Consider the following 22004-nt stretch of genomic DNA (forward strand, 5'->3'; position numbering starts at 1 on the left):
TTAAACTAGGGCTGGGGGAAAGACAACAGGTGTGGGAGAGCACACGGTTCAGACAGAGACATCCCTTAGGGGAGGATCTATTAATGGGGATTCTCTATGTCCTAGTAAGAGGAAAGGATGGAAGGTGATAAAGTACAGGTAGGATCTGATGAGAAACAGTCAAATGAAAAAGAGTCCCATTCAATTACATCACATAATGGCAGACAGCTAAAAAGTGACAAATTTTGTAAGTGCTTATATGCAAATGCTAGAAGTCTAAGATGGGTGAACTTGAGTGCCTGGTATTAAATGAGGATATTGATATAATAGGCATCATAGAAACTTGGTGGAATGATGATAATCAATGGGACACAGTAATACCAGGGTACAAAATGTATACGAATGACAGAATAGGTTGTGCAGGCGGGGGAGTGGCACTATATGTGAAAGAAAGCATAAGTCAAATATAGTAAAAATCTTAAATGACCTAAACTGTGCCATAGAATCCTATGGATAATAATTCCATGCTTCAATGATAAGAATATAGCAGTAGGGATATACTACCGATCACATGACCAGGATGGTGATAGTGACTGTGAAATGCTCAGGGAGATTAGAGAGGCTATAAAACTAGAAAACTCAATAATAATAACGGGGGATTTCAACTATCCCTATATTGACTGGGTACATGTCACCTCAGGACGGGATGCAGAGATGATGTTTCTTGACACCATAAATGACTGCTTCTTGGAGCAGCTATTCCTGGAACCCGCAAGGGGAGAGGCAATTCTTGATTTAGTCCTAAGTGGAGCACAGGATCTGGTCCAAGAGGTGAATATAGCTGGACTGCTTGGTAATAGCAACCATAATATAATTAAGTTTAACATCCTTGGGGGGGGGAGACATCAAAGAAGCCCACTGCAGTAGAATTTAACTTCAGAAAGAACTACACAAACATGAGGAAGCTAGTTAAACAGAAATTAAAAAGTACAATCCCAAAAGTGAAATGCCTGCAAGCTGTATGGACACTTTTTTAAAACAACATAATAGAGGCTCAAATTAAATGTATACCCCAAATTAAAAAACACAGAGGACCAAAAAATACCACCATTGCTAAACAACAAAGTAAAAGAAGTGGTTAGAGGCAAAAAGGCACCCTTTAAAAATTGGAAGTTAAATCCCACTGTGGAAAATAGAAAGGAGCATAAACTCTAGCAAGTCACGTGTAAAAGTATAATTAGACAGGCCAAAAAAGAATTTGAAGAGTAATTAGCCAATGACTCAAAAACTAGCAGCAAGAATATTAAGTACATCAGAAGCCGGAAGCCTGCTAAACAATCAGTGGGGCCACTGGATGATCAAGCTGCTAATGGAGCACTCAAGAAAGATAAGGCCATTGTGATGAATTCATTGCAGAGGCTGTGAGGGAGATTCAGCACCTGGCACACTGGGGCACTGGCTTCAGGAGCTACCCATCATATCAATAATAAATAAGAATAACCCCACCCATCCCAGCAGAATCCAAGGGAACCCTACCTCCAGTTTGATACTTTGCCCTTTATCACTACACTTTCTTTTTGAGCCTCCAGCCAATTTTCAGTCCATAAGGCAGTGTTCACATCTAAACCAATGAGTGCATTTTAAGAGTAAATTTTTGTGAGATACTAAATCACATGCTGAAATCTAAATATACAACACCTGCGGCAGTGGCTTCATTCACTCATTTTGTAAATGAATCCAAATTTGTCATCAAGTTGTCTGGCAAGATTGTCCTTTTAAAACCCATGTTGCTTATTACTTATGATTTAATTAGCCTGTAGATCTTTGGTGATTTTTTTGTGCCTGTTCTATTTTATTAGGGATTAAAATTGGGTTTCCTGGATAATAAGTGGCATTAAAGGTTTTATTGGTTGGTTTGTGACGAAACAAATGTTCATATAAATATTTATAAATGTTAAAAATAGAAACAAAAATATACATTTCTAAGTATTAAACAAAATTTACCCTCATCTGGTGAAACTGAGCAGCCACGGGTATTTTTATCTGGTTTGTACTTCTTCCATGTGTTCCCAATATCCAAATCTCTAGGTTCACAGGCAGATTTACCTTGATCTGAGCCTGTTCTAACCCAAAAGTCAATCTTAGGCTTGGTCTGCGCTAGCAAATTATGTCGGTATGACTATGTTGCTCAGAGGTGTGGAAAATTGAATCTGTGTCTCCCAGAGCCCGGACTACTGTTCTAGCCACAGGACCCTGTAAAATGAGTATAATAATGCTCCCATCTCTGAGGGATTTCCTGAGATTTAATGTTTGCAAAGCAGTTTCAGATTGTCAGGTAAAAGCAAACCATTGTTATAACATGGTGGGAAAAGGTGACATTGTTTATGTGTTCCAATTCTAAAAGCCACTCCCTGATATCAATGTGACTTTTCAGTGCTGTGGGAGCTATCAGCTTGGTTGAATGAACTAGCTGAAGAAAGCATTTTGAATGTGCCAGGAAGCCACAATGGCTTTTCAGGCATGTCTTTAAAAGAAAGCTTTTCCCATCTACAAAACTACCCTGAAAAAGATACAGAAGCTAGACTCCATCAAGACCGTGTCTCTCATTCCAATACAGTATAGATACATTACACAGAGAATACGGAATCAAACTTATTAGCAAAGACACTTGAATTCAAGAGTGATTTAGTTGAGTAGTGGGAAGGGTTTTTCTAAAACAGGATGATCTCTCTTGATATACAGCTGTCAGAGTAATGTCCGGCTGGATTTTGCAATGCTTATCACCAACTACTAAGTTAAAAATTAGATGTTTTGTTTAGCTTTACATGAATGTGTTAAGATAATTTGTAAATAACATGTTTTACTGCTCCTTATAGAGAAAAACACATTGATTATAGAAATGTTATTGACACAAAAAAATAGGGAAATTCTTTAAGGCCAAAAAATATATAGTATTATCCTGGTACAGTTATTTGAATATCTGTCACAACATGGAAGGTATTAAATCCGATACTGTGCAACTCGACACACAATGGGCATTTGGTTAAGGGAGAGTGGATAGCAGGATAGTACATTTGTTATACTGGTGTCTTTTCTTGGAGCCAGAAAGCAAAGTTTGTGCCTAATTAATATCATACTAGGAATTTTAAGCCAGGAAATTTGTGAACCCCATACTTTCTTTCTCTATGAAAAAGCAGTCTTTTCTAATAATTTAATATGCTAAGAATGATCTTTTAGCTGTCCCATGCTATAGTGCATAAGAAGTAAAAAATAACAACACTTTTCTGGTTGAAATGTACTTGTTGCAGTTTTCACTATAGATTGCTTGAGGGGAATAATTTTCATAGAGAGGATATCATTTATAAATGTGAATTAGAATGGTGCTTCGTCTTAATGTTTCTATGAGCCACAGCATATTTATGTACCAATTTGATAACCTTCTCTTTAATTCCAAACTGAAAAGGCATTTGGTAATGAAATGACTATAATTTTAGACCACTTCAGTTTTTGAGGTATTATTGTGTATATAATTTTTTTCTTTAAAATTGTGATCCTTGTATATTATTATGTCAAACTCGGATTAATCATGGCAAACAACATTTTCATAACCCAGGAAATGTTAACATATTACATTCCTTGCTTTGGAAAGATAAAAGAAGTGATCACAGAAAACACATTTTAATTTCCATTCTACCCTGCAGGCCATTTAAGTGATATAATTTGCATGTCGACCCCATTTTCACCCACCAATTACTATAATATGTCATGTCCATATTTTTAGTCCCTGGCTTTGTTTCATGTTTGCATTGTTTTGAATTTGCATGCTGTCTGTATTACTTATGCATGACATCTACATTAATTTCAAGTTGAATGTTTGCATATTCTGAAAGACATTCATGGATCATTTATTCTACATGTGTATTTTTTTCTTTTGTTTTCAGTTACTAAAGTTTAAATATGCTTGAAATGTAAAAGTGGCATGAAACTTTTGTGACACAAGTAAAATACCTGTTTTCATAGGTTTTTTAAGTGTTAAAATTTTTGACTTCACAACTTTTAGAAATCTGTCATATTCTAGAACACCTTCTATGCTGTTAACATAACAAATTATATTATCAGCCACTAAACTTATTTCATTGTATATTTAGGACCAAATCCTGGTTCCTTTATGCATGCAAACAGTCCCAAAGAAATTGGATTAATTGCTTAAGTGAGATGAGAAAAAATTGGCTCTGAATGCCTAATACCTATATCCTGCTACGATTTAATATAATGTGATAAAGCTGTCAACAAAAATAACACCTTTTGTCACACAAAATGCCCATTCACCTAAGTATTAACTCGCCATATGCGGAGTTATGGCAGGATATGCAGCTGAATTTGCTAAGAAATATTGTACAGCAGCAGAATTCAATGACTAGATTATATAAAACTGAAACTATATGCACCAAAACTAATGAATGACTATGGTGTACAAACTAAAATGAAAGTATTGTCCCTTTGATTACTTGAACAAGTCTTTGAATTGTACCTCACACATTTCAAAATTAAGGGGGGGAAATAAAACTTTTATTATGGAACTTGAAACAGCTGCCAAAAATAAATATATATTTTTAATTGGCACAGAGTTGAACTTGCATGTCTACTGGAAGTGAATCCGTGGATCTCTTCAATTTCTCCTTTACAGCCTACTCTTTTCTAGACAGTGAATTAATTCTGGGCAGAATTTACTATGATTAAAGCTCAGTGGTCTGACTTGAGATACACTGAGCCACTCACAATTGCCATTGACTTCAATTTGAGTGTCAGCACTTCTCAGGTGACATGCCCTGGAGAGGGCTGAACCAAAACCCCAGATCCAAGCACCCCTGAAATTTGGATAGGAGGGGAGGGAGAAATCAGAATCCATGACCATATTTGGATCCAAATGTTGTAAATGGATCCTATCATCATAATGGGCTGAACCAAAACCCTTTATTGGAACAACCCCAAGCTCTGGAGTTTCAAAATCTGGATCTGAAGTTTGTGGCTTGAGCCCATCTGTAATAAAACTGATCAGTCTTCAAGACATTATGTCCTTTAAACTGCAATCCCTATTGGAAATCATTTCTGATTCTTTTCAACCACTTGGTTTTGTCTGGTTTGAGTCACTACAGTTCTCTCCACTTTTACAAACTAGTTGTTTTGTCAGCATGAGTGTGACAACAATTAGACGTCCCTGTTTTTGCCCCATGCCTTTTCTCCTTCACAGTCATTCAATGACAAGCGTAAAAAGAACTTCATCTTTTCACGAAAATTCCCATTCTACAAGAGCAAGGAGCAGAGTGAGCAGGAAACAAGTGATCCAGAACGTAAGTAACCTCTTGGAGATGATGTCACATGCAGCACAAAAATGGGTGACACGCATGACACCAGTACCCCACACATCTAGGCATACAAATAGCAAAGGCAGGCAGGTGAGGTATTACTACTGTGACCAATGTATGATTGCAGTCTGGATCCAGCTGGTGCTCCCTTCCCTTGAAACATCCTTTTCAGAGTAAGATAAAGCAGTGACCTTGGCTTCTGGCTGGAAGAGTTCAGTGTATAAATTCCTTCCCTTTTTCGTAAATGTTGATGATTATTTTTGTTGTTTTAAATCCAGTTCTTTCCTAGATAAAATGTTCGAATTCAGAACTGGCCCAAACTGATGTAAAATCAATTTCTCCTAAATTATTACATTAATTTTATTTTTGGTTTAAAAAACCCCCAAACATTCCAGTATCATTTTTATGTCTACTACTTTTTGGACTTAATCTAGATGGCTCTAATCTCTTTCTTGGTTACAGTTGATCACTTTGTTGAGTGTTTTAATCCTGAACTGAAAGCCACACTCAGTGACTTTTTCTATTTCTCATCAGTTTTCTTCTAATTTTAAAAAGTAAAGTTAAAGCAATGATAATCCTCGGAATAGAATCTGGTCACTCACTGCATGCCTATATTATATATTCTGAGTATCCAGAATAATGTAATGTGTATGCTGGTGTTATACCAGAAGAAATTTAGGCTTTCCCCCCCCCTTAATATTCTTTCCCTGCAAATTGATCCGCTAAGGATTCTTTGGTTTTTTGGTTTTGGTTTTCTTTAGCTGTAGCAGCAGAGAGTACATAATGGTCACTGTCTTTTTCATTGGGGAACATTACTGTGGAATATGGGTGTAAAGTTGTTTCAAAAAGAGAAAGCAGGGATCCAGATTGCTCCATCTGCATGGTCAGTCATGGTAGTATCCATTTCAACTCCACTGACTTCTTCCTTCCTCTTCTGCGGCTGTTCTTCCTTTCTCATTGCTCTCTCTGGGGACTTCCGTGCAGGACATCCCCGGATTAGGTGACGACGGTTATGGAACAAAGACTCTGAGTAAGTTCCCAGGAATGGTCACTTCAACTTTTTTTTTTTTTTTTTGGTGTTCTGTTTTTGTTTTGGCTTTTGTTCCTTCTCTGAGGACCTTCCATTCCCAGCATGCACAAGATAGAGTTTTATTTGTTACCCAGCTGTGAATGCACCAAAAATGTTTCAATTGTTTTGTTCTGCATGACAATATTAAATAACATACAGTGTATCAAACAGACACTTTTACTTCTGATGTAATAACACCTTTTGTTTCTGACAGTATGTTTTTGTTCCCATCATGGCAGTTCTGTAGACAGTAGCATACCTAGAACTTGTACTGCTGCCTAGAATGCGCAATCCATCTTGATATGAAGGGAAAGTTAAACATCTCGAGAAGATCAATAGAAAATTATTTTATGCTGTCGCTTCTGCATTTTCAGCTTTTTGCATGGGAGTGTTTTTGTTACTTTGCCAGATTGTAGATTAGTACATTGCTGTTAATGGAAGAAACTATTTGCAGGCGAGAAAAGGCATAACCTTCTCCATAACTAATATTAGAGCTGTGTCACCATTAGTGACCAATCCTTTGTCACTACATTTGAGCAATTTCTTATTCTGGAATGCGGTGATCCTAGCTCAGGAATTGATATTCTAGAGTATGCAGCATTTTGTCAGATGATTCTTCAAAAATAATTTGTTTCCTGTAATTTATTTCTAGAGAAATTGCATAGAATGAAATAAATTATTTGCAACTGAATTCCATATACTTAACTACATTAGTATGCTGTATCCAGCCCTGAATAAGTCCAGCATAATAATACTACTTACACGCGTATTGGCTGTTTTCTTCCTTCAATGCTTATTCTTTTTCTTAATTGAGGCATAATGTATGTGAATGTTACCAATGCATCACCTACTGTTCCGTATGTGATTTTGGTTACAAAAATGCACGTTCATGCACACATTTTAAAAGATTAAATGCCTGGGTTTTTTTAATTGACATGTTAAGTCATATAATGGTTGACTTTCCCTTTTAAAGGTGAAAACTTTGTCTCTTGAAGAGCAGAGGGAGAGTTATACAATGCTAGTTTTCTGGATGATGTGCAGAATTATGATTTTGCCATGACTGAATAGCTTATGGAAAGCATGATAGCAATGCATGTAGCGCCTTCTCTGCATTGCATAAAATGAACCAAAGTCCAACTGGTTAGATAAAGCCCTATTAAATACCTCTTCCCAGAAAAATATAGGTCTCCCTAATATACCATTTTATTGTGCTTGCAAACTATTTGCTGACTGTCTCCATTGTTAATACTGAAGCTAGTTTTCAACTATCCGCACAATTCTAGATCCCTGCAGCCCCAGCCCGATAGTACAGGTATCATGTATATTAAATAAAATATAAATAAATATATTATATAATAAATAAATGTATTAAACCAACACATTATTTTTAATGGCACACAGCCTTATGATGGGCTATAGATTATTGGTTAATAGAGGCCTTCATGATTCTGTATAAAACATCAATTTGATACCACATGTGTTAACAACAACAACAACTACTACTACAAGTCTGTAAGTATATGTTTTAAAGAGAGATCATCAGGATAAATTTTGCTCCAAATGTAAAAATGAACCTTTTACTAAACCCTAAAACCAATGTTTTCCATGATTGTTTTTAATTATCATCCCTTTCCCCCCATCCCATTCCTGCAGCGCCACTCTGCACATGGACAGCTGTGTGTATTTGGAGGAGGGCATGGTACGCTGTGGGGGAGGCAGGGTGCTCTCCATGGTATTCATAGATTCATAGATTCTAGGACTGGAAGGGACCTCAAGAGGTCATCGAGTCCAGTCCCCTGCCCGCATGGCAGGACCAAATACTGTCTAGACCATCCCTGATAGACATTTATCTAACCTACTCTTAAATATCTCCAGAGATGGAGATTCCACAACCTCCCTAGGCAATTTATTCCAGTGTTTAACCACCCTGACAGTTAGGAACTTTTTCCTAATGTCCAACCTAGACCTCCCTTGCTGCAGTTTAAGCCCATTGCTTCTTGTTCTATCCTTAGAGGCTAAGGTGAACAAGTTTTCTCCCTCCTCCTTATGACACCCTTTTAGATACCTGAAAACTGCTATCATGTCCCCTCTCAGTCTTCTCTTTTCCAAACTAAACAAACCCAATTCTTTCAGCCTTCCTTCATAGGTCATGTTCTCAAGATCTTTAATCATTCTTGTTGCTCTTCTCTGGACCCTTTCCAATTTCTCCACATCTTTCTTGAAATGCGGTGCCCAGAACTGGACACAATACTCCAGCTGAGGCCTAACCAGGGCAGAGTAGAGCGGAAGAATGACTTCTCGTGTCTTGCTCACAACACACCTGTTAATACATCCCAGAATCATGTTTGCTTTTTTTGCAACAGCATCACACTGTTGTCTCATATTTAGCTTGTGGTCCACTATAACCCCTAGATCCCTTTCTGCCGTACTCCTTCCTAGACAGTCTCTTCCCATTCTGTATGTGTGAAACTGATTTTTTCTTCCTAAGTGGAGCACTTGTCAAGCAACTATTGTTGCTTGACAAGCCCATGGGGAAACAACCTTGGCCATGAATGCTGTTTCTACTGTTGCTGTCTCTCCAGAGAGTATTAACTTCTGTGAGTTGCCTCCCTTTAGTGGGAGGGTATGGGCCAGCTGCAAGTGGGCAGGCAGTGACAGCGTGAGTTTAGATAGGAGCCCAAGGAGTATTGCGGAGGAGATAGGCCTTTCCATGCCTCACCTCTGCATGGATGCCCCAGTTTGAGGACCCCTGGACATTTGCCAGCCATGCCCTCTGCCCACTGATTTTCAGTACCCCAACCCCACTCATACATGATGGGGTAGGAGCTCAGACTGCAGACTCTTCCTCTGACCTCCTTGTGGCTCTATCCACAGCAAGGCATGATCTGTGCCTTAGTTTATGTTGTGGTGGATGCGGGCTACATACAGCACCTGCTTTTCATTTGAGGAGCATATTGGCACAAGACATTATGTTGCTGAAGCACATTCTGTTTGTCCTGGAACTAGATTTTTAAATCCGATCACATCTAATTATGAGACTATGATTGGTCTGATATGCATCTTGCTCTTTCCTGTAAAAGCCAACAGCTGCCCAGACCTGTCCATCAACAATGCAAAATACAGAAATATTTGACAGCTCCTAGCAGTCTTTACCAGTAATTTGTTTGTGCTCTGGAGACTTTGCCAAGGAGATATGCAGATGATGATGCTTCTTGGAAAAAGTGGTCCAAAGCCACATGTCCATTAGCTTAACAATATAGACCTCAGTGGCAGAGCAGACCATGCAGCTGTATAGGCATCATGGCCCAAATGTTCAAAAGTGGCCTCTCATTTTGGTTGGCTCAGTTTTTTGGTGCCCAACTTTAGACACACATAGGACTTTGCATCTAACATACCAGTTGAATTAAGTCAATACATCTCTTCAACTGGACACCAAAAATGAAGCCACCCAAAATTAGTGACTACAGATCATTATGCCAATTGTGCCCTCTACGTCTGCTAGGAGCTGGCATCCTTTAGAAAGAGGAAACCACCCTTAATGGTGGTGTCTGAATTGAGGATGAAATTGAGTCCCCCCAGAGGGGTCTATATTAACTTTTTACCAATTTTGGGGTGGGGACTCATCTCTGTCTCCTATCCCTCCACCCTAGTAAATGAGCATTAGCAGAACAAAAAGCATAAACTATGACCAGGACCTTTTTAGATGCATCTGGGAGGGCTGTGGGCCAGCTGCAAGTGGGGAGGCAGTTCCAGTTGGCTGCCATCTTCCATGTTCTGACCAACAGATTTTCCCTGCCATGTTTGAATGTCTGAACTCATGACCAAAAGATTAACCTCATCTGACCTTAGAGGCCCTGGATGTCCATAGACAACCCCAGCTTCCACATATGATGAGCTTGTGCAAAGTTCTTCATGCCCTTATCGAGTTCCAGTGATACCTGCCCAGAGCTACCTGGTTGGTGGCCTCATTCCAAAAGCACAAAGGGAAAAACATTAGCCCTGCCAACTGCCCCGTCATAAACCACCCCTTTTGGTCCCACTCCTAACCCTTCCAGACACAGTTTCCTTCCCCTTGGTCCAGGCAATCAAGATATTTCTGGAAGACAGTGTTGAGGTCTCCAGGGGGAGTAGGTATTGTTATGGGGTTTCTTGCACTTTTCTCTGAAGGAGCCAGTATTGGAGACAGGCTACTGGAGTAGTTAGACTGCAGGTCAGCACCCTGATGGTAACTCCTATGGTTGCATCTAGGCTGCTTCTGACAACGATCCTCCCTCCCCCAACCCAAACCTTGAGGGCATTAATCTTGGTAACTGCCAGTACTGTCTGAAAAAGGTTCTGACAAGCCCTGTTATTTTCATAACTGGTATTACTGCTTTATGGCGAGCTTTGCATAAATAAAAATAAAACATATGGTAAATCCATTGATTGGCAAACCCTCAGATACCTTGCACAATGACTAATGACCGGCACAAAGGGTGGAAGAAGAGCTCTAACTGTGATGAGAACAGTTCCTATGCATTAATTATACACATTATTCATAATTAAGAATAATCTGTCTAAACACCCAGGTCTTTGCATAATTAGCCTAAACGTCTAGGGAAGTGTGAATGGACTGCCATGTATTTTGGCATGCAGATGTTTGGGATGTCACTGCCCCTTTATACAATTCATCAAGGGGAAGAAGTGCCACTGCTGGAGACATTACTAGCCACAGGTGTGTAGCCCCCTTCTTGATATACCAAGAGATAAAGCTTTCATCTTAATGGTATGAGTTATCTGAGATTTTCAGATGGAGCTGCTGCACTGATTTTACTTCCACTCTGAACACTCACCTTTGCATGAATGTGGCAGATCTTTTAAGTTCTAGCTGCTTCGTGGTGCTTGGTTATATTCTTTAATTTGCTGTACTGTTCTTGCAGAACATGTTTCCTCTAATGCCAGCGATAGCGAAAGTAGCTACAGTAAGTTATTGCTTTCGTTTGGGGCTCTTTACGTTGCATTGCTTGTTTTGTTTTGTTTTTCTCTCCTTGCTGCTCTTTTTTAACTTCAAAAAAAAGATTATTATTGGAGCAAATGGCTTGAAATGCAAATTTCTAACCATATTTCGGGAACGAAACTGTAAAAGAGAAATGGTATCCCTTATGCAGCTAATGAGCATGAGTTTTGTTAATTTGAACGCTTTCTGGGAAATGAAACCAAACCTGACTTTGGGAAGGTTTACGAAAATTTAGATTTCTTGGGTACTATTGGGTAAAGTCTCAGTAGGGATGGCTCAGCATTATCATGGCATTTCTTGATGACTCTTTTAAAAGGAAAACTACTCCACAAGAGCCAAATTCGCAAAAGCACGGCCTCCCTTGTGCAGTTGCAATTTGCATTAGCACTTCTGCACCTGAGTTGCAAATAAAGGAGTCAAGGTGCAAGTTCTCTGATTTGAAGATGCAGATCATTTTCTGGGTGCCAATTTCTTAAGTGGAGATTGCGCCTTCAGAAAGGTAGGATGGGCCTTAGGGCCTTTGGAAACTATACACTGAATCTCAAAGATTCCTTTCCAATTGAGGCCATGACCATGCAATTTGAGCCATGGAGAGGGACTGCTACACTGTGCCAAAGTCCCATTGAAATCCTGGGCATGGAGTCCATTTGCGTGAATCAGATTGCGGGATTAATGGGGATTGTTTGCATCACTTCACTCCCCCGCATGTATTAATGATACTGAAATATTCAGGCAATGTTAAAACATTTTTCCAAAAGTGGTGAAAAAAGTACGAAATGAGTAATTAAAATGTGACACGATTGTCTGTATGAGAAAAGATAACCAAAAAGTTAGGTTACGCTCCAAATCTCTCTCTGTTTATTTGATTGCATCAAGCCATTTGCTTAGCATATGCAGTTGTTCACCAGTCACAGAGCACTTGTCATGGGTTAAGTACCTGTATACATTAAGGTTACCATTGGTTTCAAACCACATAGTTACTGGTCTTGATAAAGTGCGTAGCAGTCAGTTACTGTTAATAAACACTGCTTTGTTTCAGCAAAGTAGATTTTTTACACCATTCAGAAATGGAAGACTAGATTTATTCTCCTGTAGTGAAAATGATTCCCTGGAAAAGCAATTGCCAGAGCTACAAGAAAATTGTAGGCACATTGAAACTGCAGAAGATCTCCTTTAAATCCAGTTTAATATTTGCTGTGTCCTCTGTTGGGGAGGATTGATGCTCTTGTATTCAAAGCACAAGGCTGGGAGTCAAGAGGCCCAGCTTCTTTTCCTGCTTCTGGCCCAGACTTTCTGTATAGCCTTGGGCAAGTTCATTAAGGCTAAATTTTCCAAGATTTGGGTGCAAATACCCATGATTTTCACATTTTTCCTCATCAAACAGGACAGATCATCCCCACAATCTGAGTCATGATGTTCTGCATTTTCTAGTAGGATTCTGGCTACTGCTTTACGGTTTGTTTACTTTTGCTTCTCATGAGGAATAATCAGTGAAAAGACACTGTTCATGGCTAGTGTTCAAAATCTTTTATTGGTCACACTTAGAACCATTCCAAATCATCTATGCAAGTGTGAAAGTTTGGCAATGAAGTCTTCTTAATGGTGTCCAGGTGGTACCCTTTAGAGTGATTAATAGAGGTGGTCAAAAATGATATTTGTTTCTGTGGAAAATTGGAATACCGAAATATTTTAGTTTTCAGCAAAAGAATTTCATTTGTGGGTGTTTGGTTTTTCTGACAACAAAATAGAAATTTTCCATGGAAAGCAGGAGCATTTCACACACAAAAATTCATTTAAGCAAAAACCCAATTTTCTGTCAAAAAACAGCATGACAAAGAAAATTTTTGACCAGCCTTGCAATTACCTTGTTCCATAGAGAGAATATTATTAACTCTTTTGCAAAAGCGTATATAACATAACTGGAACTCTAATAAAAAGCTGTGAGGACCAATTGTCCTCAGTTACTTACTAGTCCCATTGATTTAACATTTGAGAGTAGAATTGGGTCCACTTTACAAAATAGAAGTCAACTTCTGAGCAGTAATATGGCATATAAAGTCCTGGTCTAGAAGCAAGTTATTATTGTAATTAGTATCAGGTCCAGCTCCAGGTTTTTTGCCGCCCCGAGCAAAAAAAAAACAAAAAACAAAAAAACGGAGTGCTGCCCCTTGAAAAGAGCCGCCCCCAAAGGGCTGGAATGCCGCCCCTTGAGAAGTGCCGCCCCAAGCACATGCTTGGAACGCTGGTGCCTACAGCTGGCCCTGATTAGTATCCATCAAGCAATTTTTGAATTATCTAATCAAACACAATTTCCAAGTTTCAGATGTGTCTGAGGAGCCCTATGACTCAAACCATTTCGATTTTTTTCAAACCAAGTTTGGAGGAGCTCATTGCAGATGTAGACTAATCTCTTTTTGTTTTCCAAAAGATGATTTTAAAATGGCTGTGAATTTTAATACCTCTTTTATACACAATTCAATAAAGGTTTTTACAGCAGCCACCAGAAATTGCACATGCTTTACCAAATCTATTTAGCCTAATTGCATAATTTCACTAATTAACTAAGGAAGCAATACTTGACTAAAATTTGCAGGGGGGGGGGTGAGGGAATTCATGCACATGAGGAAGATCATTAAGGACCATAGTTTACCCTCTGTATGTAACCAAGGCCATAATTAACATTATGAGCCTTCTATAGGTAGAAAAAGATTAATAGATTCTAGGACTGGAAGGGACCTCATGGCAGGACCAAATAATGTCTAGACCATCCTTGATAGACATTTATCTAACCTACTTTTAAATATCTCCAGAGATGGAAATTCCACAACCTCCTTAGGCAATTTATTCCAGTGTTTAACCACCCTGACAGTTAGGAACTTTTTCCTAATGCCCAACCTAAACCTCCCTTGCTGCAGTTTAAGCCCATTGCTTCTTGTTCTATCCTTAGAGGCTAAGATGAACACGTTTTCTCCCTCCTCCTTATGGCACCCTTTTAGATACCTGAAAACTGCTATCATGTCCCCTCTCAGTCTTCTCTTTTCCAAACTAAACAAACCCAATTCTTTCAGCCTTCCTTCATAGGTCATGTTCTCAAGACATTTAATCATTCTTGTTGCTCTTCTCTGGACCCTTTCCAATTTCTCCACATCTTTCTTGAAATGCGGTGCCCAGAACTGGACACAATACTCCAGTTGAGGCCTAACCAGCGCAGAGTATAGCGGAAGAATGACTTCTCGTGTCTTGCTCACAACACACCTGTTAATGCATCCCAGAATCATGTTTGCTTTTTTTGCAACAGCATCACACTGTTGACTCATTATTAAAGTATCCTTGTTCTGTTTGGTTATCAGGTGAGCCCAATTGTTAAGCCTACCCACGCAGAGGGCCACTATAATGTTATCCCCAGCACAGTTTGCTTTGTCCTTCTATTGAAGTTTGTTTACAAATGTCACCATGAACTGCACCACATGTGTAATAGTCACAGATTACTTGTAAATCTTACATTAATTCTCAAATAGCTGTGGATATCTGTATATGGATCATACTCTTATCCCTAATCCCAACTTTTTTGTAACTGCCGCAATAGAAAAATGTCATAATCTGAGTACAAGCATTGTACTATTATGTAAATACAGACACAATGGAAGGGATTTTTTGTTGGCGGCGGATAGTGCCTACCGGAAGCAGACGGTATAAATAAAACAAGACTATGAATTAAGAAGCTATAATGGTGTCCAGTATCAGAGGGATAGCCGTGTTAGTCTGGATCTGTAAAAAGCAACAAAGAGTCTTGTGGCACCTTATAGACTAACAGATGTATTGGAGCATAAACTTTCGTGGGTGAATACCCATTTCGTCATGCATCTGACCAAGTGGGTATTCACCCATGAAAGCTTACGCTCCAATACATCTGTTAGTCTATAAGGTGCCACAGGACTCTTTGAGGCTATAATGGGTTTCCGGAGATACCGTTAAACTCAAGTGATTTGTATAGTTACTAAAATGGAGCAGGACAGGATAACTGACCCTCTCTGTTTTTGGATCTTTCTTGGAACCAAATCTCCAGAGGCAGATTCAAAAATTAGAAAGGGTACAAATGATAGGTTCCAGTTTTGGCCCATCTCTGTGTTTTCTACAGATGTAGTAATAAAACGATAAGTAGAGGGACCCCACCTCTGTCAATCCAGCACTTTTTATGAACATTAAAACTCACTGTTTGTTAAGCTAAATTATATTTGTAATTGTCTGCTTAATACTACTTAATTATTATTTAATTAACACAATCTGCCTTCTTGTTAGTGGATTCCCTTTATAGCTCTCCCATGCACAGTCCATTAAAACAGTGGTTGTGGTTCTCACCTTTTACATTCTGTGACCCCAAGTTATAACAGAAAAATGTTTTGGTGACCCACCTGCCATTTACCCATAAAGAAAGGGCGGGTGGTGGCAACTCCCTGAAATCTATTTGTGACCTCCTGGGGGTTGCAACATCCAGGTCTAGAACCTGTGAGTTATCACACTCTCCCTCCGAGTTATTCTTCACTTATTTTTTATTCTTAATGGATAAAAGTCACCCCAGTGCACACCTTAGTAGAAAACTCCTATAGAATGTAGGTGATTGAAGCAATAGGGTTCTTGAGAAATTGAATAGGATTCTGTGACAATTGTTTAACAGAGAATGAGATCCTTGCAACTGTTTTTTATTTAAACCATCCTATAGAATTCTATAGCAAGGATATAATTCTGTCTTAATGTATAAGGGATGGTTCTAAAAACCTACAGAAAGGTTGTCATTTTCTATTAAATTATGTAAGACTGTTCCATAAGAATAGGGCCACCCATTAATGTGGGTGATGTAGCTTAGTTAAATGTTAAATAAAGCCCTCTGCCCTACTGCATTTCACTCAGTATATCACATCTGAAAGCCATTGCAAGTTTATAGTGTTTCCATTATTGATTAATTCCATAGCTCTTTGTTATGCTAAATACTTTAAAGACGGATTCAGAGTCCCTTAGTACTGATTGATTAGGCATTATCACAAGCTACCATCTGGTTACAATTGAAGTGCACATTCGCCCTTGAACACCTACAAGATTTATGTGATATTTTGCCCCCACCCAACTTTTAAGGAATTTAATTCTCATGTAATATGCCTGCTGACTGAAGCCCACTATCCACACAACAAGTATACTAAGGAAAGTGAGGTCAGCTTCCTAACTGACATGCCCAGTGGCCTTCAGCCCTGATCTATCTCTGGCCCTAGTTCAGGAAGGCGCCAAGCTGAAGGCACCTAGGTAGTCCTGTTGACCTCAAAGGGACTGCTCACATGCCCAAGTACCTTCCTGAGTCACTGGATGAAATCCTGGCTCCACTGAATTCAACACGAATTTTGCCGTTAACTTGAGTTTGGCCAGAATGTCGCATCAGGGGTCACTATGAGATGAGAGGCTTGTTTTTCTCCAGAGCCCACTCCATTCTCTGCTGATACCACCACCAAGGATGACAGTAGCAGTTTTATGATGTGGACACATGACTACTAGCCCCTGAGTGTAATGGACAATAAAATCTGCAGCTGCTTATTTTCATTGGTTATAATTCTATACCCAAAATGAACATTAGGCTGTAGAGGAGCTTGGCACATTAGGCTGTAGAGGAGCTTATGGTCTAAAGACACCTCAGAGACTTTAAAACAATTTTTAAAACAACCAAGTGTCAAAATGGGTTTGTTTTTTTCCGAAAGTTCTCCTTGTCACAGGCACAGGCTTTCCTGTATTTGTTGATGCAACATGGAAGCCCCCTTGAGTGCAGACAGATGAAATTAAGGCCTGTTTGGTGAAATCAATAGTTCTTTTCAAATCCACTATTAGCCCATTTCTAAATTGGTCTCTGAATTGTTTTATGAAACTAAATCCCTGTTAGAGCAGGGAAGTGGAGGCTGTGTCATAGCTAGGCAATAAACCAATTGAAAAATCATCATTTAAACTGCCCGCAGCTCAAACTATACCTCTCAGCCTGCCAAGGCCCAAACGTAGATCTAATGTATGACAAAGACCCAAAATGAGAGGGGGACTGCAGGAAATTGATGCAGTCATGGGATTCCTTCAGCTAGTGTAACTACCTCTCTCTATTACCTCAATTTCGCATTTCCGATTTACACAGTTTTCCACCATAAAAGCGAGGGGAGCACTACATTTGTGTAGAGTCGTGTTAACTTTGGGACTAAAATGAAGTTTGCCCCAAATTTAAGCACGTGTTTCACTGCTTTACTGGACTGGGGGCCATGGAGTGGAAAAGTTGGGATTGTGCCGGGCACTTAGAGATTCAAGGATTTTCTGTCCCCTCTCGAGAGGAAGGGTCCAGGGGTTAGGGTGCTAGCCTGCATATTCTGAGTCCCAGCCTCTTTTCCCTGCGCTGCCACAGACTTCTTGTGTGACCTTGGTCAAGTCACTTGGCCATTCTGTGCTTCTATTCCCCAGCTGTTAAGTGGAGATTATCACACTTCCCTACTCACAGGAAGGTGTGTGAATGAGTACGTTGAGGATGGCGAGGTGCTCAGATGCTATGGTAATAGGGGAGGTCATAGAAATACCTCAGATAGATAGATACAGGGCCAAGTATAATCTGGCCCTGAATGTATGGGGTTTATGCGTAATCAGGAGTGATTGTGCCAAAATGCGAACTGTCCCTAGTGATGACACCACGTTAGCCTAACCAGCCACAGCTTGGTTTGTGTGACCAAATCTAGGTGTAGTGCCCCAAATATATCAACACGTGGGGTGAGATTTTTGTGCTGCTTCTCTGTGAGGTGCAACATAAAACTCTCAGCCCAGAGGGAGGGGGGCTCAGATGGCTATCAGCCAGCTTTGTGCTCTCCTATTGTGGGCTACTGTGGGGCTGATGTGGCTCTGGAGTAAATTAGCAAAACCTGGAGCATACCCTGCAGCAGCATAAAAGGACCATAACAGAGGGGAGAATTCTTCCAGTGGCATGTAAGGAGGCCTCGTAATAAGCTGCCATGCAACAAATTATCTGTTGAATTCCTGCCCTAGTCCCATGAACAGCCATTGCTAATGAATCTATAAAAGAAGCTTCATTGCCACAGCTACAACCCAGTTGTATATTGAAAAAGCACAACTTCAGCATTGACTAGTTAAGCAAATATGGGGGAAAGCTGCCGTGAAATTGCGAGGGACTTTGGAATGGTTCAGGTTACAGCAATGCAGGAGAGGAATACTGACCCTTAGCTGACTTCTGTATGGAGCACTTCATAAATCTTTAATATGTGACGTGCTGCTTGTCAGCTTTCATTTATTTTCTTTCTTCTCTTATCAGGGGGACAGGAAGACTGCATCCTATCCTATGAACCTGTCACGAGACAGGAAAGTAAGTTTCACCTGCTGTTCTATTATTACCTTTATTATTTATCATACCAAGGGGCCAGTTGAGAACTGGGCCCTGTGAGGCCAGGCTCTGATCAAACACAGAATAAGAGACCGTCCTTGCCCCCAAGAGCCTACACATCTAAATAAACAAGCCAGACAGAGTGTAAGGAAAGGGATACAAGAAACCATGAACAGTGCAATGGCAGCAGATGTCATGTTAGTGCTTGGATTTTTATTTATTTATTGGTTTGTCTTTCTTAGATACTTTTGGTGAGATGTTTTGGGAAGGGATGAGCTAGAGGGAAAGACAAAGGAGAGGGGAGGGGCTGAGTCAGGAGGCAGGAGGGGCTGGAGCACACACCTAGTCACCACAGGGGGGAGACCCTTCAGAGTACAAACTGCAGGAAGCAAACAGATGCCCTCACTGGTATCCTTCAGTCCCTGCTTCAGCTGCGTTCTGCAGCCCCTCTGCTGCCTTCTGTCTCCAGCTAGCTCCTCCCTGCAGTTTCTTTTCCAAAGTCTACATGGCCTGCTGTCGACACATGGAAGGTGGGGGGACAACCCCATGAGGCCTAGTGCCCCGTGGTGTCTTCCCACACTATTCTGGCCCCAAGGCTGGAGGGTGACCTCTACTAATAAATACATTTTGGCTATGGCTGCATTCCAAATTACTTTGGTATAATTGATGTCGCTTAGGGGGTGTGAATAATCCATACCCCTGAGCGACGTAAATTACACTGACCTAAAGTGCCAGTCGGCAGGACAGCTTCTCCCTTCGACATGGAGGCAGGAGTTATTAATCCGGCGGGAGAGCGCTGTCCCGTTGGCTTATGGCATCTTCACCAGAAGCGCGACAGCGGCGCAGGTGCAGCTGCTGTGGTGTAGCCATAGTTATTGAATATGATATTGAGTGTTTGTGCATTTTCTCAGCTTCCCCACAAAGCTGAGAGTGTTGTTTCCCTCACAGTATAAGCCTCTACCCATGGCAGGTTATCCCGCACAATGCCGGTCTGTAAGTACTCTGCTGTGATTATAAAACCGTAGGGCTAAAGCCTTGTCTGTATGGTACATCTGCACCTCACACACCTTACGGTGGCATGTAAAGAACATACACTGCACTCCCCCTAGCACAGGCATAAATAGTAGTGTAGACAATGAGGCACTGCTTAGGTGAGTAAAGACCTGCCTGAACCTCCACAGCTCCCTACATGCCCAAGCAGTGTCTCCTCCCTCTACATTGCTATTTGTAGCAGTCTCCTGTTCTGCTGACTCCCTGCTACAGGGAAAGGCTCTGGCAGGGGAGAGGCAGCAGGGAAAGGCTCTGGCAGCTCCACACTGCTGGAGATTTTCCCAGATGCCTTCCCCCTGCCAGAGCCTTTCACTGCCAGGAGTAGTTACCAGGGCCGGCTCCAGCTTTTTTGCCGCCCCAAGCGGCAAAGCGGGGGGAAAAAAATTAAAAATAAAGCCGATCGGTGGCATTTCAGCGGCAGTTCAATCGCGCCGCTTCATTCCTCGGTGGCAATTCGGCGGCGGGTTCTTCGCTCCCTCTCTTCCTCTTCGGCGGCACTTCGGCGGCAGCTCAAAGAGGAAGAGAGGGACTGAGGGACCTGCCGCCGAAATCCCGCCGAAGACCCAGACGTGCCGCCCCTTTCCATTGGCCGCCCCAAGCACCTGCGTCCTTCGCTGGTGCCTGGAGCCGACCCTGGTAGTTACACACCACGGTGTGGATGCAGCCCGCTTTTCACTGCAGTGTGTAGCTACACATACCCTACATACCGCTGCCAGTGCAGACAAGGCCTAACATTGGTGCAACCCCCTGTTGATTTCACTGGGATTGTGTGTAACTGACAGGAGAATTTAGCCCTCAGTCTCCTTCCCATTTCTCATGACATGGTTCATCTGATAGCATCTAGGAGCCACCTTGTCAAAGATAGTCATTATGTACCATCAGGCTATGAGTAGAGCAGGCCATTGGCTGCAAAGGTCTGCTCCATCTGAGAGCTCTGGAATAGTACCTTGTATACAAAATAGCGCCTCTCTCATGTGCAACAAAAATAGATTTATTACTGTAAATGAGCATCTAAAATCTTCTAAAACTTCAATCCACACCTATGAGCTATAAATCAGTTTGGGTTAGCTAGTGTACATGTCTGATGTTACTCTCAGAATAAAAAAAAGTTATAGTCTTCATCTGAATATCACTTTCCTTTCTGTTGTTCAGTTAATTACACCAGACCCGTTATTATTTTGGGTCCTATAAAAGATCGGCTCAATGATGATTTGATATCTGAATTCCCTGATAAGTTTGGATCATGTGTACCACGTAAGTACTCTTTTCTACCTACTCCCAAATTCTGTAAGTTATGTTCTTTGATGTCATGCATACAATGCAAAAGCAGCATCAATATTTATTTTATGTAATCGTATTTCTCAAAAGAAATTTTTAAAATCTGTAATTGAGATGTAAAACTCCTAGCCAAGATCCAGCTGAGATGCACTGTTTTGTAGAAGATGTGCAGGAAATGGAATTTCTGTCCCATGGGAAACTTCACATTTCTAAAAACAAAAAAAATTTGTTCCAAATGGAGAAATGAAAAGTCAGAAATGCAAAATTTCCCACAGAACACAAATGTTTGTAACAATCCATTTTGGAAGACCCCACATTGAAATTTCCAGCCACCTCACCCATCAGGGAGCCAGGCAGCCCACCTGCCCACAGAGCCGGAGAGCTGAACAGCCTGCCCAAGAGCAGCCCAGGAAGCCAGCCAGGAAGATATGGAGCCAGGTAGCCCACCCAACCGGCAAGCAAGCCAGACAGGGAACCAGCTGCTAGCTCCTTGGTAATCCAGGGAGATGGGGAGCCAAGCACTTTGCCTGCCCACCCACTAGGGCGGCCCAGGAAGTCAGCCAGTTGGGGAGCAGGCCACCCATGGAGTCTGGGATTCCTGGCTTTGTGCCTGGTGGAAGCCTGGAAGCCAGGACTTCCCCCCCCCCCTCCTGCCAGGTGAGATGCCAAGGACCTGGAAGCTCTGGGAGCCAGCTCAGGTGGGCTCCCAGAGAGCATGGGAGCCCAGGGAGCTCTGGGTCCTAAGCTCCCCACCAATTAGAAAGCATATTGGATGCATTTCCCAGTCATTCAGCCTTTCTCTCTCAGACCTCACTCTCCCCTAGGACTTGGGTCTTATCATGGGATAAGGGGGACATTTTTATG

The 22004-nt window shown here is 41.0% G+C and overlaps 1 protein-coding gene across 7 annotated transcripts in view; it reads left to right on the forward strand.

Annotated features, from left to right (window-relative positions):
* The window catches only part of DLG2 (discs large MAGUK scaffold protein 2), a 933774-nt gene that overhangs the window by 900699 nt on the left and 11071 nt on the right, over nucleotides 1-22004 (forward strand). For 4 of the 7 annotated variants that reach the window (XM_065406536.1, XM_065406561.1, XM_065406528.1 and 1 more), the window contains 3 exons: nucleotides 6330-6375; nucleotides 18744-18794; nucleotides 21015-21116. In XM_065406536.1, the coding sequence (XP_065262608.1) occupies nucleotides 6330-6375; nucleotides 18744-18794; nucleotides 21015-21116 (199 nt within the window). Of the gene's footprint in view, nucleotides 1-5230; nucleotides 5331-6329; nucleotides 6376-11333; nucleotides 11376-18743; nucleotides 18795-21014; nucleotides 21117-22004 lie in introns of all 7 variants that reach the window. The other 3 variants (XM_065406518.1, XM_065406544.1, XM_065406510.1) reach the window with 2 other exon arrangements.

This window comes from Emys orbicularis, chromosome 1 (genome assembly GCF_028017835.1).
Source record: "Emys orbicularis isolate rEmyOrb1 chromosome 1, rEmyOrb1.hap1, whole genome shotgun sequence".
In the NCBI taxonomy this organism is placed as follows: domain Eukaryota; kingdom Metazoa; phylum Chordata; order Testudines; family Emydidae; genus Emys; species Emys orbicularis.